Here is a 25,996-nt window from a genome sequence, read left to right as displayed (position 1 = left end):
TGGATCAAGTCGTCTTTTATTTAACTAGAATTACCCCAGCTGCAGGTGAATGGAGGTCGTAGGCCAAGTATCTGAGTCCGCCTCACACACTCTCCCCCCTGCTCTCCTGTCAAGCGGGCCTCCACTCAGCTGGGAGAGACCTCACGCTCCTCTAGCTCTGGGGGCGGGACCTAGGAGACTTCATCCAATCAAGAATCCCACCTAACCAGTTGGACCCGCTTCTATGACCGGTTGAGCCAATGAAAACTCGACCGCTGATTTTCTATGGTCTTCGGGAAGGCGCCTCTCCCGGAAACCGCCTCCTCCTTTGAGCCACACCTGGGCGGAGCTAGCCTCCCGGTCTTCTGTCCCGCTGGCTGACACAGCTGCCGGTCACGGGGAGGCGGGAGTGGGCGGAGCCGTGGGCGCTGGCGTCTGCGCGGCGCACAGCTGGCCGCGCGCGGGAAGCCGCGGGCGGCGCCGACGAGTTCCCGGGCTCCGGGGCCTCGGCGACTCGGCCGGATCCGGGAGGAAGGGTGGGAGGAGGGCAGCTCTTCCGGTTCCTGCTGAGGCGAGCGGCGGAGGAACGCGGAGCCTCGGCAGGCCCGCCCCGCGACCTTGGGGGGCCGGCCCTCTGTGGAGCTGGGGGTCGTGCAGGGGGCGCCCGACAGGGGCGCCGCCGCCCACGCTGACCGGGAGACGCCCGCGCTGGCCAATGTCCCCTCCTCGCTAACCAGGGTCGCCCGCGCTGACTCGAGCCGCCCACGTTGACCGAGGTCGCCGACCCCCGCCGACCGGGGATACCGCCCCCCGCTGACCGAGGACGCCACCTCCGCCCGCGCTGACCCGGACGTCACCAGCCGCGAAGGTAAGTGTCCCCCACCGTCCCCCGCGGCCGGCAGTCGGCCCAGGGACTCACGAGACCTCTGCCACGTGCACCCCACGCTCTCCCCCCATTGTCAGGAATCAGCCGGGTTTTGTCCTTTCCCTCGTGGTGTCGTTGCAGTGCTGCTTCAGGTTTTTGCCCTTGCGAAGTGCTTGGCAGTAAATCCGCTTGGCGATGAAGAGCACTGGAGCAGGCCTCCGGCCAGAGATGGCCAGGGCGGGTTGGCTTTGTGTGTTTGATGAAAAGCGACTCTCCGCCAGAAATGAGGCCTGTTGGATCTTCTCTGGTCCAGCTCCAAAGAACTTGACGGTGTGGGCTTCCGAGAGAAGGCGGCATCTTCACAGCCTCATACTTATCTCACTCTTCATGGTTCTTTTCTCTGATTTGATAGAGAAGGGCAAGCCGTCAGCTTTGTAGGTAGCAGAACCACAGGACAAGGAGGTGGTTATCTTACTGGTACGGGGCCAGGACAGGTTGCCAAGCTGTGTTTGGAAAGTCGCTTTGGCAGAACTGAGCAGGGGTGGAGGAAGGGGCGTTTCTGAGAATGACTTGAGATGGTGGAGGGACTGGGGCACGTCAGGGTGAGGAGTAATGTGCATGTCAAGAATTCCAGCAAGAGAGGATTTGAGGCCCATGAAAGGACAGCTTCAAACGAGCAGTCCTGTAACGGTGCCCTTAGAGACTTAATTTCCTGAGTGCAGGTAAAGGACAGTACAAAAGGGTAAGCTGTTAAAGGATAAGCAAGTAAGAGGACAACATAGTCTTGACATTTTCAAAGGCCACGTGCCTTCTTATAAAGATACATCAGCAGTGTGCTTGCTCTCAGGGCCCTAAGTTTCTCCCTTCTTCTTTGTAAAATTCTTTCATCCTTTTGTGGTGACCATTAAATGAGATGATGTATATAAAGTAAGCAGCAGATACCCAGCTCAGAATCCGTGTCTGCTGAGGCTTGATTTTGAGTCCAGGAAGGAAGTGCAAAGACCTCTGTCTGTGCCTCGTTCTGTCACCGCTTACTTCTATGACCAAGTTCCTTGCCTGCTCTTTACAGTTCTTTACTTTACAGAGGCCTCCACCTTGCTCAGCCCTTAAGAGTACTTGACTCTTTTCCAACTCTATGTGAAATCTTTTATCTGTTTCACGAGCTGATACTAAAAAAAAAAAAAAAGTTAAAGTCTTTGAAACAAGAAATTTAAGTTTGTATATCTAAACATATCCATTATTTTAGTAATGTTCGCTCATGAATTTTTTCTTTTAGTGAAATATTTTATTTTTTAAATTTTTTTTAAAGATTTTTTTATTTATTAGAGAGAGGGCACAAGCAGGGGGAGGTGCAGAGGGAGAGCAGACTCCCTGCTGATCAGGGAGCCCATCGAAGGTCTGGACCGGAGCGACCCGAGCTGAAGGCAGATGCTTAACCAACTGAGCCACCCAGGTGCTCCACTTTTAGTGAAATATTTTAATGACACAAAAAAGAGCAGAGAACTGTAACAGTTGTACCATACTCTGAGACAAGCAAATAATATTTCTTTATGCTTTTAGACTTTCTTTTTTTTTTTTTAAGGAAATGTGACATATCAGCTATAGTTGAGATTCTTTTTTTGATGCCACCACCCCCCACCTTCTATCCCATAGAACTTGCTCAATTCTTTTTTTTTTTTTAAGATTTTTATTTATTTATTTGAGGCGGGGTGAGAAGCAGAGGGAGAGGGAAAAGCCAACTCTGCACTGAGCTCAGAGCCAGATTCGAGGCTGGATCCCACGACCCTGAGGTCATGACCTGAGCTGAAATCAAGAGTTGGACACTTAACAGACTGAGCCACCCAGGTGCCCCAGAACTTGCCTTTCCATTTTTAACTTGTTTTTCCATTTTGGCTCACAGGACTTGCCTGGTAGGTATTTGTACTCACAGAAGCTAGGTGCCCTTCCTTCTCATTCTCAGTCAGCTGCTAGGTTTACTTGTCATGAGGATCGTGACCACTATTTTGGTACTGTCCTAGTGACATTTGCTCTCATCCTCTTAAGAAACCTGCCTTCTCTTTGCTCTCCCAGTATCTGTTGGATGAGCTCATGATAGTTTTCTCAGACTCACCACCAGCCGAGGATCATATGCCATCTGATTGGTCTTTTTTGGGCCGCTGCTCCCTTCGTTGTGGTCTGCAGTCTTTATCCAGGATCTGCTGTTTCTCCACTTCTCTCGGGGCAGTCACACCTGGTCCACGCTTCCAGGAAAAAGTGACCTTCCCTAGTCAAATGTACTATCTTTTACAAAATGAGATTTTTGGAATTCATAGTATTGGCTACCATTTTTTAAACACGTAGGTATCAGGCTTTTTAACTAAGCACTTGGTGTACACTGTCTTGTTTAATTCTCACATTACAACTGTGTCATGAATGGTGATATTTCCATTTTAAAATGAGCAAACTGAGGCTTAGTAAGATTAGGCATCAGCAAAATTTGAGCCTAGAGTCATCTCCCTACAGTATGTAATTGTTTTGCCACCAGTAGAAAAGGAGAATTACTCCATTGTTGGGGCAGAACAAACTTGGGCATTCACACGGGTTCTCTTCAACCTTCCTGCTCCACAGCCCCCGCTCCCTCAGGCGCAGGAGCACCTGGGCCTCCTTCGGCAGGGCCGGAGATGGCATCAGTGGACTTCAAGACCTACGTAGATCAGGCCTGCAGAGCTGCTGAGGAGTTTGTGAACGTGTACTACACCACCATGGATAAGCGGCGGCGCCTGCTGTCCCGCCTGTACATGGGCACGGCCACCCTGGTGTGGAATGGAAACGCTGTTTCGGGACAAGAGTCCTTGAGTGAGTTTTTTGAAATGTTGCCTTCCAGTGAGTTCCAAATCAATGTGGTAGACTGCCAGCCTGTCCATGATGAAGCCACCCCAAGCCAGACCACAGTCCTTGTTGTGATCTGTGGAACAGTGAAGTTTGAAGGCAACAAACAACGGGACTTTAACCAAAACTTCATCCTGACGGCCCAGGCCTCACCCAGCAACACGGTGTGGAAAATAGCAAGTGACTGCTTCCGGTTCCAGGACTGGGCCAGCTAGTGGGGCCAGGAAAGGCCTCTGCTGTAGCCCAGCTCTGTAGGGAAACGCAGATCTCAAAATGTGGGGACACAAGTTCCTTTCTGTTCTAGGCCACACTGCCCTGGCTTAACTGCATTTGCTGGAGTCCTTTGAGCCCCTTTCTGAGTGTATTCTTGTTTGTCATAGATGCCTTTTCAAAGTAGTCATCTTTTCTATTTTTCTATTTGTCCAGTAGAGACCCTGGTTCTGGAAATTCTGACAAATAAAACAATACAAATGTTGCTTCTTTTCCCTTGCTTGATGTGTCTGTCCAAGTTTTGAGGAAGGAGGAGGCAAAGGAGGGTTAAAGGCAGAAGCTTAGTAGAAAGCACCTGAAATGAAATTCTTTAGTGAAATACTAAAGAATTAGTTAAAAACTGCTTATAAATGAAGCAGCTGTATTAACTACTCTTGTAAAGAGGAAGTGAGGAACTGCTCTTAAGAGGAAGCTAGTTTTATTGACCCTGAAGATGGACTCTAATTGCATTTTCCCAATGTAAAAAAAGAGTAGAACTAGAAGGTTCCATCATCCTTTGACCAATAAATGAGATCTCATGGCCACGTGGTTTCCCCAATTACATTTTCTTTGACAAGAGTGTGCTAGGTTTGAGATAGGTTTGTGGACTGGGATATTGGAATGGGAACTTCGGAGAAGGAGAATACTGATGTGTATGGTGGCACAGATGGCAGTTTCCTCCTCATACCCGTCCCCTTACCTAGTTTCTGAAGCCCACCAGTGAGCAGGACAAAGTACCCACCAAAAAGAAGGTTTGACATAATGACTTAAGTTCTGGCCAGTGATAGAGAAGCAGAAGGGTGGGACTTGTGGGAATTTGCTTGTTGGTAGACCCTTCCTCCCTCTGTCCTGCTTCCTAGAGAGCAGTTACGATGGCCTGACCACTGGCTCTGGCTCATTCTGGGCCATGGAGGCAGCTGGACCGTGGAGGTAGGATTGTGTTAAGTTGGAAGGAGCCTGGATCCTTGGGCTATGTGGAACCATCCAAATGGACCTAGTTCACCTACCCTTAGATTTCTTTTTAAATGAACGAAATTTTATCTGTAAGACAGTAATTGGTTTGGGGCAGGTCTCACCTGCAATAGCAAAACCTAATCCCACGTGAGGAAAAAGATTTGCAACAGGGGCAATGAGTGTGTTGTAGGGGAATGGCTTTGTCACAGTGTTCCAGGGAACCAAACTAGACCCAGGTACCCTCAGGAATTCTAAGTCTAACTGGGAGGCAAGACATTAAAATGGTAAATAAATTTAGTTTCAAAGCCACATATGAAGAGTAGTCAAATCGATCCTATAGATAACATGCCTAGCAAGCAGAGATAAGCAGTTCAGCTGAGATCTGGTGAAATACTTGTGAGATTGGAAGTGAGGTCCCAAACCACAATGTGGAATTGTCAGACCCTGGAGCTCTGTCCCATAGGGAGGCCAGTGGAGTGGGCTGGGAGGATTAGTGCAGAGACTGATGTGGAGGGAGAAGCTGGGCTTCAAATTTGAAAGCCCTCGTCCTTAAGGGGTGACGTAGGATGGCACCTGCCTCACCTCAGCCTTGGATAGAGGGTGCGAGTCCCATCAGGCCATCAGAGAGCTTGATGTGAGATCTCTAGAGTCTGTGAATCACAATGTCCTGAAAATCTTCAAGACGCAGCTGTGGGTGTTCCTGTGGGACAATGGTTCGGGAAATTCAAAGTATAGATGGCATTCTGAAGAGCACCAGGGCACCTCTGGTGGCCTCCCATTCTCCCCTCCTTTTTTTTTTTTTTTTTAAAGATTTTATTTATTTATTTGAGAGAGAGAATGAGAGACAGCACAAGAGGGAGGAGGGTCAGAGGGAGAAGCAGACTCCCTGCTGAGCAGGGAGCCTAATGCGGGACTCGATCCCGGGATTCCAGGATCATGACCTGAGCCGAAGGCAGTCGCTTAACCAACTGAGCCACTCAGGCGCCCTCTCCCCTCCTTTAGGAACAACGGACAGTGGATTTAGTTGGGAAGGCACTCAGATGAAAGACCAGCCTTCCCTAGACCACACAGTTAGTGTGCCCTGAGACCCGGTGGGGCCAGTGAGGCGTATGAGGAAGGGCTATGAGACACTTTGGGGAAGTCTCCCTGAAAGACTGGGCATCCAATCTTTCTTTCCTCCCACCCGATCTACCTCTACCCTGCCATTTAGAGAGCAGGTATGAGAGTTGATGTTCTAGATGGAAGCTCTGTGGGGCCATGAGGCTTATTTGGCCACATGCAAGGGGTGGAGGAACGGAAAGCAGGCCCTGGGGTCCCTGTCAACCTCATGGAGTCCCCTCACCAGCACTGGATGACCTCCCTTGGCTCTCAGGGGAACAAGAAATGTGCTTCAATCTTCTTGAAGCCACTGTTGTTTGGGGGTCCTTTTACACGCAGCCAAATGTGTCATCAGTGACAAACTGGAGGAAAGTATGTACAACAAAGGACAGGCATAGTATTTCTTTACTATTAAAGAACCTTCAAATCAGGAAGGGAAAAAACAGAAAAAACAATAGCACGAGAAAAGAACAGGCAAATCACAAAAATATGTGTGAAAGGGTGGTGGGAGGGAGGGAGAAAGGGAGGGAGGGAGGGAGGGAGGGAGGAAGATGCATAAACTAACAATTTCCATCCCCCTCCTTGTTTGTATAGCAACCACCTCGGTGATGGCAGGAGGTACCATCTCCCGTCCAGTCAGACTGGCAACAGCCAGGAAACCCCAGACCCCGGTGCTTGCCCAAATGGGCCATCAAGGGTGCAAGTGTTGATTTCTTCATAAGATGGGACAGAGAGGGTGAAGAGAGTGGGGGGGGGGGGGGAGAGCATTGTGGGGAGAGGTTTCCTGAGAGAAAACTGAGAGAAAGCTGTCCCCCCACCCCAGCTCCAAGGCCCCTCAACAGGGAAGTGTGGTGAGCTGCCACCTCCCTTGCCTCTAGCCCAGAGAGAAGGGGCTTCAACAGGGGGTCTGCCTAGCTTGACATGATAGTCTGGGGTCTATGAGACCCCACTGGACACAGCCTGAAGGGACCTAGAGACTGGTGCTGTGGCATCCACCTGGGATGGCTGGGTTAGGCAGGGCATTGCTGCCATGTTGGGAAGGGTCTTACTTCCCTCTGACGTGGAGCAAAGGGCTCTGAATCCTGGGGACTGGATGGAGAGCCAGCAGGACTGAGGTGACAGGGTAGGAGGAGGGGCAGGGGGCTGCTGCCCTGGGGTGAGCCTGTGCACAGGAGCAAGCCTGGGTCAGTTTTCCAGGCTGAGACATGGGCCTGAACAGGGAGCGCAGGCTGGAGGGCATCTGGGAAAGGCCGACAGGAATGTGGAGGTGGCCCTTAGGGTTCCTCAGAGTTGCTAGGGGAGCAAGAGCCCCCAGAATAAGAGGTCTGTTCTCCAGGACCAGAACACCTCAGCAACGTGGGGCGCCTCAGAAAAACCACCAAGTACCCTCGAAGAGGAAAAAATCACAAGTTCAGAGAACGCAAACTCCTCTTACCAGAACATTCACCTCCAAAGGCTTGAGAAACCCAGGAGCGACAGAGGTGGGTGCAGGTGGCCCGAGGGGTACCTCTGCCTCCTCCAAGACGGTGGCTGACCCAACTGAGGGAAGGGACAAGGCACAGAGCCTTCTACTCACACTTGAGGCTTTGGGGAGGAAGGTGGAATTCAGGTGAATGCAGACTGTTTCATCAAAGAGTGAGCATACAGTGTCATCAGGATGATGGGGAAAGGGTCCCCACTGAAGGGACCGTGCATGGCAGCATGAGCAGCCCTCTGGCCCCATCCTACAAACAGCCCCATCAAGCATTATTTGCTCTGTGGGTCTTAGCCAGGTAGACCTATCACCCCAGTTTGCCCAGGAGGGGGTTCCTGGAGGTGGGCTTTCAGTGCTAAGATAAATGAAGTCCTGGAGGGGCGCCTGGGTGGCTCAGTCGGTTAAGCATCTGCCTTCGGCTCAGGTCATGATCTCAGGGTCCTGGGATCGAGCCCCACGTTGGGCTCCCTGCTCGGCGGGAAGCCTGCTTCTCCCTCTCCCACTCCTCCTGCTTGTGTTCCCTCTCTCGCTGTCTCTCTCTCTGTCAAATAAATAAATAAAATCTTAAAAAAAAAAAAAAAAGATAAAGTCCTGGAAAAACTAGGACTAGGTGGTCACTCTGCTCTTAGCCCAATTTACACCGCAGACCAGTAAACTCTAAACTGCACTGTGGTCTCTGGAAATAGGGAAGGAGGGGAGTGGTAGGAGCTGCGGCCAGCGGTGCTGAGAACAGGAGGTCATCAGGCTTTCCAGCAGAGCCCTCATGGGCAGCCACCTGGGACTCCTGAGCACTTGAAATGTGACTCCTATGACTGAGGAACTGGGTTTTTATTTTATTTTAATTCATTTAAATCCGAATAGCTACATGTGGTTGGTTCCATCTGTATTGGATGGTACAGTGGAAGCAGAATTGCTGGTCTAGAGACATTCCCAGTAGCTGGGAAACCCAGAAATGAGGAAAGAGTGTTACCACCACTGGGGCCTGAGTGTCCAGAGGGGACAGGGAGCTCCTTAACTGGAATATGTCTCAGAACCAGACAGGGTTCCACAGTCCTTGTTGGGCACAGGACAGGAAATGCAGAAACCCCCCTTCCATCTCCAAAGGAGAGAATTTCTCCTGCCCATCAAGATTCCATGGAGGCAAGGCAGGAAAGACCGGCTCCCTGCCTGCGCTCTGCTGCCGTCCTGCTTGGGGCTTTACCATTACTGTTTGGTTGTCACCTCCCAGTTGGGAGAGAGAGATGAGTCAGGTGATCAGTAGGCTTATGTTCAGTGACTAGTGCAAAGTGTATAAAGGCGGTCCAATTCCAGAACATTCTTTCTCCTGACAGGGTCACGTGGGAGTGGAAAGGCTAGAGTATGTGCCTGAATCTTCTGCTCTAGCCTGAAGATGAGCTATTTCACTAAGGAATGCCATGCATGAACTGCTGTGCATGTGGGGGCCAGCCGCCATAGCTGAACCTTCCCCCTAACACCCCTCCAACCCCCCCACCTCCAATCCCAGCTGCACTAACTTGGCAACATTTCCATTGCATTTTTATATTTCAGGATTTCATAACTAGGTCCTTTTATAGGGCAAGGGAAAAAATAGCTTGTTAAAAGGGAATTATAGCAAACTGCAAATTACTCAGCAGATCGGCTGCTCATATTCAAGGTGTGAACCTCGGTAGAGCACAGGGCTGCAGCAGCCCTGTCCACCACAAGGCAAGGGGGGCCTCCACATTACAGACCATGTGGAGGGCGAGCCCCTCTCCACCCTTAGCAGCCCTGTGAAGCCTATCTGTGTGTGGTGACCAGGTGAGTGGTTTCAAAACAAAGGTCTGGTGGGAGTTGCATTGTGGGCAACCCTCAAACTTCACTGCCCTATAGATCACAATGAGGACACTCATCTGGCCATCTGTTTCTGGGGGCTTCATGGGCTGGCAGTGGACTGTGCTTACATGGAATGAACAGGAAGGCACAGAGCTGAAAAACTCGCCCAGGAACTTCTGTCTAGAGATGGGACTTCCATCCCGTGTCAGCGTGGCATCCTCCACTCATGGCCAACTGGTCCCTCTTTTCATCCATGCTGGTGTAATAAACATCGACAAGCTTGGTGGTAGTCGAGCGCACCAGCTCATGACATTTCTCGCAATATCATGAAAAGGCTGTAATCTTGGACACCGAAGTGCTCCCATTTCCGGACATCAGGAGCTGCAACCCTCGGAAGCAGCATGAGCCTTTTAAGACTGATCCCTATTTCCAGATGCACTCTAGAGCACTTCAAGAGCAGTGGTTCTCTGGACCATCAGCTGGGCCCTTGGACTGGGGCGGGGAGGGGGGGTGGTTGGTGGGGGTGGCAAGGCGGTCCCAGCGGTTCACGCCATGTCATTCCTGCACCCTCCCTCTGGTGCTGGGCAAAGGCTGTTTCTCTTGCCTGGAGATCTTTCCCAGGGGTCCCCAGGTTGCACCCGCACCCCCTGGAGTTTTTGCTCACCTTCCTGAGTCCTGTTCTGAGCCACAAGCCTCAGATTGCCCTGCCCCCAACTCCACGACTTGGCAGGCATCACCTTCTAGCCTTTATATACTTAATGTTCTTATTTGTCAGTGCCGTGGTTGCCGTGACTTAGCAGACCAAGGACTTGTCGAGTGTTTTTGTTCATGTGGCAGGCGCATGATAGTTACAGTGGGAGACGTGAGAGCGGGAATCCTACCTGATGGACGCCACGGTGCCCCCGGGCCATGCCCACAAGGTGCTCAGAGTCCAAGGCGGAGCACAGAGACCCTGGCTGTGGGCTGCCAGCCTCGGGGCAACCTGCCCCATCCTTCCTCCAACTCCACCAGTGGTGATGGGGCGGTGCCCACCTGACTGCAAGCTGCTGGCCCACACGGGGAGGGGGGGAAGGGGGGACGGGGCCTGGACTGCCCTCAGCTGCCCCAGGCAAGCAAAGAGCCCTCAGGGCTGCTCTCCTCCTCCGCCTCTTCCAACCAGGGATTACCCCCACCCCGGCTGGAGGAAAGAACAGGACAGGCAGAGGGCCAGGCATGGACAGAACTTGGCCTCGGTGTCTTAATAGCCCACAATGGACTTTTAAGGTTTTGTGGACGGGAATTCCCGTGGGAGATCTGCCTTGGCGTGACAGGTAGGGTCAAGGAAGCCCACTGGTGACCAGCGTTTTGTCCCCAAAATCCACAGGATCCTTAAGAGTCTCCTGCCGAGCAGTTCTTTCAGGAGCAGAAACCTCTCCCAATCCCAGGGTAGGGGGCAAGAACAGCCAGAGAGGGGTCTTTGGGTGTCCTGCAGAATGCCAGAGGACTGCATATATGAGTCCAGGTTGTCATCTTTAACTTGTCCCCATCATTTCTGAAATTAAGGACGACCAGGCAAAGTATTTTTACCCCCACTGTTAAGGGTAAACAATGTTTTCAGCCCTTTTTAACAAAGCAGCAGAGCAATATTTTAAAACATCCTGTGTCTTTACTAAAGTAAAATATAAGTTTATAAAGACTATTAAGATTCTAACACAGGTTAGAATAAGTGTTTGTGAATTTGGCTAAGACAGTGTCCGTGCATTGTGCTAGTCTTTGGAAATAGGTATGTCCCCAAAGAGAGATCTCTGTGTGCTAGTAGTTTATTGACTGAAGTGGGGGATCACCATGTAAGTACAGTAGGAAGAAAACTGCACAGATTTCTGTAGGGTTCTGTGTAAGTTACTTATGGTGTCAATAATGCTGGGTAACAAACAATCCCCCAACCCCAGCAGCACACAGCAGAAGCTTTTACTTCCTTCAGGTGACACAAGGCTGAGGCTTAGCTGATCTTATTGGAGTTTGCAAGTTATGGGAGTGTGTGCGGGGGTGCTCTTCTAGCCTGGGCTGAGCTGGTTCACCTTAGCTGGCAAGTCTCTGATGCCCTCATTTTCCTGCTGGGACCAGTGGGCTTTCCCAGGGGTGATCTCATGGTGATGGCAGAGGTGCAAGAGAGCAAGCAGGAACAGGCTTGGCCCCTTGAAGCCAAGGCTTGGAACTGGCACATTGTGACTTTTGCACTCTCCTTTGGCTCCATCAAGTCATATGGCTGAGTTCAAGGTCAACAGATTTGGAAATAGACACCACCTCTTAGGGAAAAAGCAGAAATGCATGGGAAAGAGGGTGGTCATATGTAGGGTGAGGAACTGAGGCCACTGATCAATACAATCTAGGCCCACTCCTAAAGCACCGGGGGCGGGGGGGGGAGGGGATGCGGAGCAGAATGGGAAGGGTTTCCTTTAGGAGTCTGACCCTGCCGCTGAGACTTGACAGGGCAACAGGACTAGAGAATCCTAAATTCCCCCAATAATCACTTAAAGATATGTTGATTCTCTCAGACTGGGAAGAACCGTCTGGTAGGAGCTGCCTTCAGAGCATGTAGCTCTGGCATCTTGGGGGAAGATCAGAGATTGGATGCTGCATTGGTTGACCAGCCCTGCCTCCTCCACAGCCTGGCCTAATTCTGGCACCATGTCTCCTTTGTAAAGAGCAAACAAAAAACTGCAGGAAGTTCCTCTGTCCTATAGACAGAAGGCTGGGTCTGGGTAAGATGAGGTGCCTAAGGTGCAAAATTTAAGGAGGTGCCACTGTCAGAGCCTAAAGGATGCCAATAAATTGGGGAAAATATTTGTCACAGGACAATGATATTTTCTTAACAATTTAAAGATAATTTCTTTACCATTTAAAAGGCTTAGCAAAATGGGAAACTTGTAAAAAGATTCATGCATGCAGATCATAGAAATACAGATGACTATTAAGATCAGACAAAGCACTCTAACCTCATTTTTTTTTTTAAGTATTTTTTAAAGATTTATTTATTTAGTTTAGAGATAGGGAGTGAGTGAGCACGAGCGGGAGGGGCAGAGGGAGGAGGAGAGAGGATGTCAAGCAGACTCCATGCTGAGCTCGGAGCCCAATGCGGGGCTCAATCTCACAACCCTGAGATCATGACCTGAGCTGAAACCAAGAGTTGGACCTTAACTGACTGCACTGCCAAGGTGCCCCTAACCTCATTTTTAAATTACATGTTGCTGTAGTGGATGTTGTAGCTGTTTCCCTGGAATCCCCCTTATAACAGATTTTTAAGGGATTGGACCCCTGCTCATCTCTGGGTAAACTTTCTCATGGGTCTCCAGCAGTCAGAGTAATCCTGCTGCCACTGCAAGAGTAGCAGGTTCAGGGACCTGGGCCAAGGAAATAACTGAAGAGCAGAGGGAAAAAGGAAATTGGGTACACGGTGGCTTTGATGCACCATAGAACTAATCCAACCACAAAGCCCATGTGCACCACCTCCAGGTCTTTTGGAAGTCAATTAATCCTTTTTGTTTTTTTAAAGACTTATTTTAGAGAGAGACAGACAGAGCTCGAGTGGAAGGAGGGGCAGAGGGTGGGCTCATGCTCAAAACCAATGAGATCGTGACCTGAGCCAAAACCAAGAGTCAGACACTTAACCGACTGAGCCACCCAGGTACCCCTCAAATAATCTTTTTTAACATGTAAGACAGTGTGATGGGCCGTTCAGCAACTTTTTTTTTTTAATTCAGCAACTTTCAATTTGTCCAACCGACATGCATCACTACTACCTTTCATTCATCATAGTGATAATGGACCAAAACATTCTGCTGTACTCCATGTTGGCTAGGGTCCAGGGAAAGGAGCGTTCCTGCTCAGTTTTGGGGGATGCTGATTGGTGCAGGCTCTTCTGAGAGAAAGTGACATTTAAAACCCACCTCTCTTATCCTTGTAGTTCCATTTCTATGTACAGTTAACGACAGGGTTTGAACCACGTGGGTCCACTTATACATGGATTTTTTACATTACAGGACTGTAAATGCATTCTCTCTTATGATTTTCTTAACGTTTTTCTTTTCTCTAGCTTACTCTTTTGAAAGAATATAGTATATAATACATATAACATAAAAATATGTGTTAATCAACTATGTTATCAGTAAGGCTTCTGAACAACAGTAGGCTATTAGTAGTTAGATTTGGGGGGAGTCAAAAGTTGTATGTGGATTTTTGACTACAGAGGAGTTAGTATCCCTAACCCCGTTTTTCAAGGGTCAACTGTATGAGTATTTTGCAGATAGCCATACACACACACCACATCTTCATACAAGATAATTCATCATAGCAGTCTTTGTGATAATAGTGAAAGCATCTCAAATGTCCAACACTAAGAGATTAAGTAAATTATAATATTCCCACAGAATGGATTATTGTGCAGCCTTGAAAACAAGAGGCAGACCTGTACATGATATGAATGACATGAAATCTTAGGGATTCATGGTAGTCAGAAAAATTTAAAATCTTCGTAGAATATTAACAATAGTTATCACAGGCAGTGCAATCAACATTCCAAGAACTATTCAAGGTGTTTTGCACTATTTCCAACCTCATTTTACAGATGAGAAAATTGATTTTCGTGTTTAAAAAAATGAGATTCCTTTTACATTGCTCTGTATGCATGGGTTTTCTGGAAGGATTGGCAATAACTTAACGAGGGCTGTCCTTAGGGGTTGGATTCTAGGGTTTTAATGTGGGGACAAGGCATTTGGTGTTGTATATTCTCTCAGACTCTCCATTTTTTATAGTGTGCATATCTTTTTTCAATTAAAATCTCATTTAAGAATTAGAAGTATGTTTTCGTAGGCAGATGTAAAGGACATTCAAGTTGCAGGCATCCACGATGAGAGGCCTCACTTCTCCCCAAACAGCCAACCTGAGTCTGACCTGGAGCAACGAAGTCTCCAGGTAGGTATTTCACTGAAACATATTGGGGTCTCACAAAAAAATACACATTTAAAAAATTTAAAAATCACCAATCAACCTTGTGAGAAATAAAGTTCTAATGATCTGCCCAAGTTTAAGGCGGATGCTAAAACTCAAACTCTTGACTGACCCCCAAGCTGTGTAAATACGCTTCATTTGATCTACGTTGTCTTCTGGAGCCGGGAATCCAAACGTTAGGAAAATCACCCACCAGGTGGCGCCGTCGTTCCTCCCCAAGAACCCACACCCCGCGGGGCTCTGACCGCGGCGGCTTCGACCCCTGACGGACCTACTCTCCCTTCGCTGGTCCTCGGAGGAAGCCTTCGCCCGCAGCGGCCCTCTGAACCCAGAGCTCCCGCACCTTAGCGGGACTTCCCGGGTCCCACGGACGGCGCCAACATCATCATCCTGCGACCACCGGGGACGAACTGGAGGACGAACTGGAAGACCGTCTGACAGTGAACACCCGCCGCGGCGCGCCCCACGTGACCCAGCGCCCCAGTTCCGCCTCCTGCCCTCCGAGGAGCACTGAGAAGGAGAGGTCTCGGCGGGGTGGGGCGGGGCCGATGGCCCGACAGCCAATGGGCGGTGAGCCGCCTGGCCCTCACCTCCGCGCGCTCCAGGGCGTCCGTGAGGGGCGTGGCTCGGCCTGCGGGGCGGACTCGGGTGGCGCCGGGTGAGTGGCTGGGCGGTGTCGCGGTGGGCGGGGGCGGGGCCGGGGGCGGGGCCGGGTGGGTGGGGCGCGGCAATCGCGCGCGTCTCCATGGGTCCCAGTGCAGTGCAGAGTTCGGTACAGTTCCCTCCGGTCTAGTTTTATAGATTTGTTTTTAAATCAGAATCATTTCTTCTGAGAATAGTGTAATCTTCTTTACTCGTTATGATATAGTGAGCATTTCCCCAAGGTTTTCCAGCTTTATTGAAGTTTAACTGACAATATTCTATTTATAGTGTACAACTTTAGAAATGTATACATCGTGAAATAATTACCACTAGTTCCATTAAATAATTTTAAACGTTACTTCAATGACTGCATAATAAACCAATGCATAGGTATATTGTAAATTAGTCTTCTTCTTATGGGTAAGTAGGTTGTTTCTAAATTTTTAGTAATATAAATGTACTCCAGTGAACGCCCTTACGTGAAAATTGTTCACTCCCTTTTACTTCTTCAGGATAGCTAACAGGTAAGGACAGTTCCATGAATAGATTTTTTTTTTTTTTTCCTAACTGACCCTGAGATTGCATTTCCATGCATACTTGTGCTGCCTCGAACGTTATGTTTAACTTTGGGCCAATTGATCTAGATATTGGTCTGTCATTGTTATTATACTATTACATTTGTCAGTGATATCTCTACTATTTGTATTCCTATGTGTGAATTGTCTATGTGTGTTCTTTGCTACTCTGTATTGGGTTTTTGGTGTTTTTTTTTCTTATTGATTTCCAAAAGTTCTTTAAAGAAGCTTGGCATAATTTCCACCTTTGAACCTGATTGTGTGCCATTTCTAAAGGGAACTGAATATAAAATTTATGATAATCATATCTGGTTTCGTCACTTGGTCAAGCACTAAAGCTGTTATGACACCCAACTGAAGAAGTCTTTCCAGCAGTGAATGCTAACTAACTTGCGTGGAACACAGAATCCTAGCTGATCTTGTCCACATACGTTGTTTTTATGTCTACTTAGACTTCTAGCACATTCTAAATACTTCATGTGCTGTTTTAAATACTTACATAGGATCCTTGATAGTGATAAAGTAAGATTGCAGTAGTGTTACAGCAAGGTTTTATTTGAAATTGTTCTATAAAAGTGGTGCATCACCCTTTTTGACATTCCATGTTGAAGCAAAGTTGATTTATTTAAAAGCCAGATTAAATTTATCTAAATGTGAGGGCTGGATTACATTTATCTGAATGTGATGCTCATGATGAGAAGATATATGCGTTTTTAACGCTTAATGGAACCTGAACTCTTTTCAAAATAAAGTGTCATTTATTAGTATGTTTCCCATCTCCCGTCATGAATTATCAGATAGGCTTTTCTTGGAGACATTTTATTTGGACTCAAATCCTGAACACTGAGAACTATTTTTTTTTAAACTGTTGAGAGTATTGAGAGTTTTGATAAAACTATTGAGAATATCATGCTGAAAAGATTATGTATGTGTAAAAATCTCTTGCTTAAAAATGCTTCAGTCCATTGTTGAGGATATAGAGAAATTAGAAACCCAGAATTACCATATGATCCAGCAATGCTGCTTCTAAATATATACCTGAAAGAAATGAAAACAGGGACTCAGATACCTGCACACCAATATTTATAGCAGTATATCCACAATAGCAAAAAGGTGGAAACAACCCAAATATCTATCAACAGATAAATGGATAAACAAGACCAGTATATACATACAATTGAATATTATTCACACTTCAAAGAATATTCACACTTCAAAGAATCATGGATGAACTTGTGCTAAGTGAAATAAGCCAGACCCCAAAGGCTACAGTTTGTGTACTTCCATTTAGATGAGGTCCCTAGAGTGTCAGATTCAGAGAGACAGAAAGTAGAATGGTGCCTGGGGGATGCAGATTGGGGAGTTATTGTTAATGGGTACAGAGTTTCAGTTTGGAATGCTGAGAAAGTTCTGGAGATGGGTGGTGGTGATGGCTGTAGAATACTGTGAATGTATTTAATGCCCCAAAGTGCACACTTAAACATGGTTCAACTGGTGAAGTTTATGTTATATATAAGTCCTCACACTAAAAAAGAAAGATGCAGTCCAGAAGCATGTAAAACGATTTACGAAGATCTTCAAGGAACGGTGCCTTAAAGATAAAAAGTGTTTTTAAAAGGCAAATGACCTTTCCCCAGCTCCTTCACCTTTAGTGCTTAGACAGAGCTACTGTCACCGATTTTTCTTAATGCCTGTTGTGAGCTGGAAGTCATGCAGCTGTTGCAAGCAAAACTGGGACTGTGCTGCCAACACCTTGCCGTTCTTGGTGAGCACAGGAAGAATCTCATGCGCCTGTGTGCGATGAGCTTGGGCCAGCTGAAACCAACAACCTCCACAGCTCCAATTCCAGTCAAAGCCAAAAACTTTCAACAAACTACATCAAACCAAAAACTTTCAACAAACTACATCTTAGAGATCTTTACGGATCCTTGTGTAGAAACTGTGTCCCTCTGTGGGCTCAGCTTTGCCACCAACTAGCATGCTCTGACAGACTACATCAGTGGTCCCCCCCCAGAGTCCAGTCTGGTGACTGAGGTCTGATGTGACTGTCATTGGTGCAAGCCAGGAGGATGGAAGGACGTTTGGAAGTGAGCAGATGTTAACTTTAACGAGGAGTGAACTTTGGCCTAGACATATAACTCTCTTAACGTTTAAACACTTAAAAAATAACTCACAAATTAATATCTGCTGGAAGAGGAGATAGCCTGAGGCCCTGGTCCTCCTTTTCCCTTAGCAGATGGGCCTCTGGAGGCCTGTGAAGGCTTTGAAATTGTGTGCAAAATTACTTAGGTGTATATGGTTCCTTTTTTCCTAGAAAGGAGAGCCGTAACTTTCAATTAGATCCTCCTTAGATAGAGTTTCAGGATTGTGCATCAATTTAGAGAAGTGCTCACGACAGACACACTGTGTGGCCGCCATTTAGGCATTTTGCAGATATCAGCTGGTTTAGAATCCTAGAAGCTGTGATCTGTGATCATAACCTGAATCCAAAGTGACAGGAGCACTGCTACCGTATTCCATACTCCTCACTGAAGACTGAGACAACCCGTTCTGCTACTGGTGCTCCAGAGAACCTCAAAAGCCTCCCACATAGTAGGTGCATTGAATGCATTTCTCTGGCATTAGGGAAATGAAATGAAGCTGTGTGATAGGTGTTTCTTATTGCTCAGTGCATCTGAGCTGAATTCAGCCAGGAGAAGCAGGAAATAGTCATCTGAACTCTCGTAGTGGTCTCTGGTTTGGCTTCTTTAGGGCATACGACCATGCGCATGACCCACATCACCATGTCCAGGACAGCACTGAGAGTCAAGTCTGTCAATCAGACCAGCCACAGGCAAAAGAATGAGGGGGCTACAGAGGATAGGAAAGGCTGGGAAGCTGCATGCACCTGCTGTGAAGTTTCCAGGGAACCCATGACACCAGAGGCAGCTGACAGCCTGGGGGACCCTGTGCAAAGAACAAATGAGTGGCCATTCCTTGATTTACTCACTCACTCATTCATTCATTCACTTAGGTGCCAGGTTGCAGAGCTGGCCGCTAGGGATTCACTATTCTGTGCTCATCAACCCCACAGCCTAGTTGGGGGTAGAAAGATTATAATCCAACAATCACCAAATAAGTATTACATCACACTGTCCTGTGTGTGACTATTGAGTGGTACCTGGAACTGTGAGCTTATGGAATGGGGCTCTGTCATGGTCAGGGCGCTGGGGTTGGCTTTCCTGGGGAGGAGACAACTGAATGGAGGCCGAAGGGATATGTGGGAACTAAGTGGGGAAAGCAGGGAAGATCAGGCCAGGATGTGCAAATGGCCTGTGATGGCGGGCTGTGAGGCCACTGCCAGACTGGAACCCTGGCCTCGGTGCCCAGGAGCGCAGAGGTGAGAGATGTTGGTGATGCGGCCAAGCAGAGAAGGGCTAGGTTCCTGGGCTTGTGCACGAACTACACTTCTCAGTGTTCACTTCGGGATTCATGCAAACCGAAGATGTGGCACTTTTCGGAGGTTATTTAATCACACCCTCTCCAGCTCCCTTTGGATTTTTCCCTGAGCTGGGAAGCCTTATAGTCTGGGCAGAGCTCGTACTCTGGAGCTTCCCGGTTCTGTGGGTCAAATCCTGGCTCTGGCCCTTCAAAGCCTTATCCTCTGTGCCACAGTTTCTCCATTTGTAAAAAGGGGTAAAAATACTACCCCTTCATAGTTTTGTGAGAAGAATTGAGTAACGCCAGCAATGTACTTGGCATGGTGGCTCACCCACTGTAAGCATGAAATGCATTTTGTTCTTATTTTCATTATTGTTAACCTGAGAATTGGGACCAGTTTTGGGGGGAAGTTGCAGGGAGGGGATCTATGTTTGCAATGTTTGAAGGAAGAAGGAAAGGTCCTGGGACGGGGGAGGAGCAGGAACAGTCCTGGATTGCAGAAAGGCCAAATCCTTAGCACAGACCGCTAGGGAGAAGCCCCATCCTGTAGGAACTGAGATGGCATCAGGAAACCCTCCTGAGGAAGGGGAGCGACTGTGGGATCCACTCCTGGGTGAGCACCAGGGCTGCGGGTGGAGGGAGGAGGAGCCAACAGGTGTGGGAGGAGGGCAGAGCATATATATATATATATATTTTTTAAGCTGGAACGAAGATAGTAGAAACTGTACATAGGTCTGTCCAAATCAGAAGCTAGAAAGTAGGGCAGGGACAGTCAGTGGAATTGCTTTGTCGCTGTTGGGTGTTCACTGTGCACAGCTGCTAACCCACCTCCCCGAGGTCACTGAGCCCTGTCCACACCCAGTGAGAGCAGGCGGGTGCAGGTGGCTTGGGGAGGGCCCAGAAGAATCTGCCCTGCGTTGAGGAGGAGCCTGTGGCCTAGGCGAGCCCAGCCATCATCCCAGGCCACAGAGCTTCCAGGCTCACCGACCCCAGGGGCCGTCCACCACGCACACTGCTTTCACAAGGGCGAGTCGTTTTCACGCTGTAATTCTATCCCCAAACAAAGAAAGCCTGATGGTGGTCATTAACATCACATTCAGTTGCTCCAGTTCTGCTTATTCCTTCTTCCTTTCTGACCAGATGGAGAAGCAGCCACTGCTCATGAGCCCTCCAAGGGTCCTGCACGGCCCTATCGGCTGGGCGATCGTGGGATCCGTGGGATCGCGGGCTGTGATGCCACCCCTGCTCACCCAGGGACCCGGGAAGCCTTTCTGGTCCACAAAGTATCTTAGCTGTTTCAAGCAGCTGCTTCAAGGACTGTCTCAGAAATGAGACGATAGATTGCCTTAGATGACATTTGCATCAAGGAATTTGACTCATTTCTGGAGTTTGTTTACAGCGCACAAACTGAACCAGAAAAATTGCGCTGAGTGGCAGCCGAGAGACCTGAGTGCCAGGGTCTGCTGGATATTTGCGAAGAAATGAGAGCAAATGGAAGGCTTGGAGGAACAGCACAGAGCACCGGCCGTGTGAGTGGCGGGGGCTCAAGGCCTGGGGGCCGGGGATGGGAAAAGTAGTTTCCCACCAAGAGAAAACTGTGGCACATGTGTGCACAGAGCCTCGTCAGCAGGTGGGCAACCAGAGTGCCCAGATGCAAAGTGCACGGTGGGAGGAGCCTGGAAACTAGATACGCCCCTTGGGCTGATGGAAAGGAGCGCAGCAGGTGCGGGCTGCGACCGAGGCGGCGAGGGAGCTGCCAGGCCTTGCTGGCGAGGCCCATGCCGTCATGGCTGCACTCTCTTCAGACCCAGGGCCTGGAGAACCGTGGGCAGTCCCGAACGACTGAATGACTGCAGGTGGGATCAATGTCCTCCAGAGGCCGGCAGAGCAGCGCTCCTCCCAGTGCCCTCTGACAGAGAGCCCGCAGGGTGTCTTGTCCTCTGGGGGCCTCCAGGCTTGTCCCTTCTGTCACAAAGTGCAGTGTGCCAGGCACCTGGAACCCACACTAGGAGAAGCCCCGTGAATGTGGATGCTGCAGAGAGCTGTGCGGGTTCCGTAGTGGGCTGCCTGCAACACTCATGTTAGGGACTCGGGTGTGTGCATGTGTATGTGTGTGTGTGTGAGAGAGAGAGAGAGAGACTGAGAGAGAGAATAAGAGTCTGTGTTCACAGTAAGTTATGGCAAGTTCTGTCAGGGTTTAAACTTCTAATCAGTTTGACTTTCTATTGGAATTGCTTAAGGAAGAACCAGCAAAAGAGGTAAGACATTTAAATGGCAGATAGAAACATTTGCTTCATCACCAGAGAGCTAAGACTTATAATTTGATTTTAGAACCTGCGGGTTGGACTCTTGTTTTGAACATTACAGTAGGCAAGTGAATGAATTATCATCTAATGTTGTATTTCTTTTATAAGAAGTTGAACTTGCACCAGACATTGATTTGAAGATAATCAAAAATATAAAATACATAAAAACGTAAAATCCAATTTTAATAGAAACTATCAGAATTTTTACATTGTAATGTGGATTCATTAAAAAGGAAACCTCTTTCAAGTATAAATTTGAATGCAGTGTAATGGACTCATATGAGAAAATGTGACACATATTTCAAGAAGTAGTGGTTTGAGAACTTTGGAGAAGAATTGAGGCCATGACTTAATAGGTTTTCTATCCTGAGAGTATATCTTAGTGCCAAGAATTTTCAGATAGGGTCAGAAAGTGACAGAGTTAAAATGAGGGGAGGGGCAAGGGGAACTGCTCAAGGTCAAGGTGGTTAGAGGATATGGAATGGTGGACTTGCCCTGGTATTAGTCCAGGCTCTCCAGACAAACAGTAGCTGGATATACTGAGATAAATAAGAGGAGACTCATGACAGGAATTGGGTCATGTGGCTCTGGAGGTCAAGAAGCCCCATAGTCTGCTGACTGCAAGGTGGAAAACAAGAAAGCCAGGGAATCATTCAGTCTGAGGTCAAAGGCCACTGGTGTACATGCTGGAGTCCGAAAGCCCAAGAACTAGGAGCTCTGAGCTCGGAGGGCAGGAGAAGATGGACGTCTTGGCTCAAGAACAGAGAGAATTGGCCCTTGCTTTGACTTTTTGTTCCATTTGGGCCCCCAATGGATTGGACGATGCTGCCCACATTTGGTGAAGGTGGATCTTCTTTATTCAGTCTACTGAACCAAATGCTAATTTCTCCCATCCTTGCAGACACACGCAGAAATACTATTTTACCAGCTATCAGGGCCTCCCTTGGGCCAGTCAAGTTGGAACAAAATTAACTGTCACACCTGGGATTAGACCAGAGACTAGAAAAATTGAGGGGAAGAAAAATCGTAGTTCTTGAATGGGGAATTTTTTCTGTGGAACTCATCCTTTATCATTTCCATAAAGAAGGCTGCTACTTGCGCTCAGCATTCCTGCTGCTGAATTTATGGGTGCCTATCTCCTTGCCCTTGGCATGAATCTTGTACACAGATCATGGGCTTCCTTTTATGATCTTAGAGAATTTTACTCAGTTCTCTCTGGTCTGTCTCTGGATAATTTTAAGATCTCTTTGGTTCTTTTGTTCTGCAGTTTCATTATATTGTGTCTAGATGCGAATTTATTTTTATCCATCCTTCCCAAACCTGAGAATTCCTTTATTTAGTTCTGGAAAATTATCAGCCAATATCTCTTTGAATCTTGCCTCTTTTTTTTTTTTTTTCCTTCCTCAAATCCTATTGGGAGTATATTAGATTTTATTATTCTTTCCTCCATCTTCCTTAACCTCTCTTTCACATCTCCCATCCTGTGTCTCCACTGCAGTCTTGGTAACATCATCAGGTCTGTTTCCTGCCCAGTAATTCTTCGCTGTGCCGAACCTACTGCTTACCTCAACGCAGCTTTTGATTTCAGTGAGTATATTTTAACTTTCAGAAGTTTTATTTAGTCCTTTTTCATATCTGCTTGCCCTTTATCTTATTCTAACATATTTAAGTCCTCCTTTTGTTTTAAACAATGTGAACATATTTACGGTAGAATCTGAGAGTCCTACTAAAGTTTTTACGGGTCCAACCTGCTGTCTGTTAACACCGCTGGCGTCCACTCACTCAGGAAGCTTGCTCCCTTGTCCGTCCCTCTAGAGCAGTTTTGCATTTGCTTCTACGGGTGCTCCTGGGATGTTTCTGGCCAGAGACCAGGCTTTCTGTTAATTTCCAAGCTAACAGGTTCCCAGGACTCAGGGGCAGCATAACTTGAACCACAACTCCATATGCGGAGGCAGGCCCATAGTTACAAACCTTCAGGGGAGGCTTTTACACCCCTAGCTCAGGGTAAACTCAACAGCTACTTGATTCTCTGTGCTGATAGATTTTGTTTTCTTCTAAACTACTGTTTCATTGAAGGTGTGGTTCTTTGTGAGTCTCAGCTTTATGCAAGGTCTCACTGCTCTTACTTTCCCAACTATGCGTGTGTGTGTGTGTGTGTGTAAATCCAGACTCCTAGCTCTATTATCAAGACCAGACCCACAGTCCCTTCCAGGGCGGTGCAGCTCACTCACCGACAGGCTTCATGTTGAGCTCCCTCTTTATTTCTGGACCCCAGAGATTTTCCAGATTCCTTGCAAACTTGGCCATGAATTTAAACGACAGTTGCTATATTTAAGCTACCATTTCTAAGGGTTTGTAGCAGGAGGATTGTCGTCATTACATAGTTGGCTCTATTGCTGGAATTTTTCAAATCTTGTTTCTATAGCTTAACTTGGGAGAGATCTTTGGCTCCTGGCGGAGTCAGCAATTCAAGGTGACACATACCATTCCTTTTGCTTTGCTTGCAGGAACAAAGTGGGGCTGTACTGTAACTGAAGAGACCTTGCTGGTGATCTGAGTGACCAAATAACTACAGTGTGGGAAACAAAAGACCAAGGAGAGAAGTGGCCCTTTAGCCACATGTCTGCAGTCAACAATGGGGCAGGCACACTCACTGAGCACATGTTCCGCGTTGGTACAAAGGAATAAGCGTGGCTTCTTTATCTCCTTTATTTTCTTTTTACTGAAAAATAAGACACAGATACAGAAAACCACACAAAACAAATATTAAGCTTAATAACAGACCGCCTTGTAACCACCACCCAGGTCAAGATCGATGTGCAGCCACCCCACAGCCTGTCCTGTGCCCAGGCCAGAGCCGCTGCTCTCCACCCAGGACATCTCTGAACAGCACATGCTACTTTCTTGCCAGTCTCTGTATGTTTTAGGCTCTCCCCCAAGGAACTGTCATGTTTGGACACTAGCGACCAGGGAGCTGGCACCACTAACCCACTAAAGCACGTTCTTTTAGTGTGCCCAACACCATGGTGAAATAAAGTGCCATCTTCACCGGAGATGTGCAATGTTCCCAGGGCCTCCACCTGTCCAGAGCTCATAGAGAGGCATGCACTGACAGCCTGGGTGAGCTGTTTGCCTCAAGTCACGTGGGTAAGGAGGAGTGTTTTTTTTACCTGAAACCCATGGGTCTCTCATCAGCCTGTTTTCCCCTTGAGTCTTCATCCCCACGTAGGGGATGTGAGCTGTGCACTACATCTCGTTCCAGTGTTTACCTTATTTCTTATAGTTGCCCAGTTCACAAAAATGAGTGTTTATCCACCACAGTTACATCTTGTTTTTCTACATAAAAATACATGAATCCAGACAAGACAAAAACCTCAGCCAGCGTGCTAGGTGGTGGTCCCACTCACCAGCTAATCAGCGGCCAGAGGTTATGAGACAGATGTACCTGGAGGAATACAGCAGGAGCCAATCACAGTGAATCTGCTGGTGGTGAAGAGGGGGCAGCAAATTCATTTAATGCAAATTTGAAGAGAGAAAAGATGAAAAAGATGATGGAGAAGAACACGGAGGTAGGTTCATCTTAAGAATGCTCTTTAGGACATATATTGCCCACAACGTACATAAAACTTCCTCTGAGCAAACTAAATTCGCTTTGTTCTTTCTGGTAGACAAAGCTTTATGGCCTTTTTCTCTTTGACCACCAGGAGTCTCAGAGCCACATCCGCAGCCTGTTCTGGAGACCATAGGTGCTTGGGGTATCATCTCTGCACCTTTGTTCTTCCTATTCTCTCTGCTTTACATTTCAAAGTGTTTTCTGAGCTTAAAATCAGCAGAAGAAAGCCAAAAGAAAAGACTGGCAGGTCAGCAAAAATTTTAAAACTTCTCCATGAAAAAGGAAAACATACACACTAACCGAGACAGTGTGGTACTGAGGATAGTCCTGTGGATCAACTGAACAGAGTCCAGAAGTAAATGATGGCATTTACAGTCAAATGATTTTTGACAAGGAGGCCAGACAATTTAATGGGTGAAGGGTCTTTCCAACAAATGCTGGGACAACTGGATAATCACCTGCAATTAGAATTAAGTAGGACCCCTACCTCATATGTATACAAAAGTTAACTCAAAATGGATCAAACTTAAATGTAAGAGCTAAAACTACAAAACTTTTAGAAGAAAGCAGGGGTAAATCATCATGACCTTGGATTAGGCAACAGTTTCCAAAAAAATAGATTAGAGTCCATCAAAATTAAAAACCCCTGTGCTTCAAAGGATACCATCCAGAAAGTAAAAACAAATATCTACAAAATATATCTGATACGGGTCTTTCGTCTAGAATATAAAAAGAACTCTTACAACTCAATCATATAAAGAACAGTAAAGAAAAATAGAGGGTCTGAATGAATAAAAATTTTTCCAAAGGAGATACACAGATGGCCAACAAGCACTGAAGATTTAAGTGAGGAAGCAAATCACCTTTTAGCAATGCAAAACAAAATCATAAAATAAATTATTCTGGCCCTGGGTCCACAACTAAAAATTGTGTTCATACCAATTTCCTGGAATCATGGAATGCAAATAGAAAGAGTGTGCCGAAGCCAAGATGCCTCTCATTCACTCTTAAAATACTGAGTACCCACTATGTGTGGGAAGCTGGCTCCTGTTGAGGAGATAAAATTTATTTATCTTTTTTTTTAAAAGATTTTATTTCTTTATTTGACAGAGAGAGACACAGCGAGAGAGGGAACACAAGCAGGGGGAGTGGGAG

At 47.5% G+C, this 25,996-nt stretch overlaps 1 protein-coding gene across 1 annotated transcript; it reads left to right on the top strand.

The window, feature by feature from the left end:
* The first annotated feature begins 426 nt into the window (after positions 1-426).
* On the top strand, positions 427-4,187 carry NXT1 (nuclear transport factor 2 like export factor 1). Its single transcript, XM_035005744.1, has 2 exons — positions 427-847; positions 3,452-4,187. Exon 2 carries the CDS (start codon positions 3,505-3,507, stop codon positions 3,925-3,927), a length of 423 nt encoding a protein of 140 aa, XP_034861635.1. The 5' UTR covers positions 427-847; positions 3,452-3,504; the 3' UTR covers positions 3,928-4,187.
* The last annotated feature ends 21,809 nt before the right edge of the window (positions 4,188-25,996 follow it).

The sequence above is a fragment of the Mirounga leonina genome, unplaced genomic scaffold (genome assembly GCF_011800145.1).
Source record: "Mirounga leonina isolate KUSES-001 unplaced genomic scaffold, KU_Mleo_1.0 Mir_150, whole genome shotgun sequence".
Taxonomy (NCBI): domain Eukaryota; kingdom Metazoa; phylum Chordata; class Mammalia; order Carnivora; family Phocidae; genus Mirounga; species Mirounga leonina.
Note: the sequence above shows the minus strand (reverse complement) of the source record. Positions and strands in the feature narration are given on the sequence as shown.

Excerpts from the sequence above, each read along its gene's own strand:
- NXT1 (XM_035005744.1), top strand. The coding sequence starts at position 3,505 with ATGGCATCAGTGGACTTCAAGACCTACGTAGATCAGGCCTGCAGAGCT.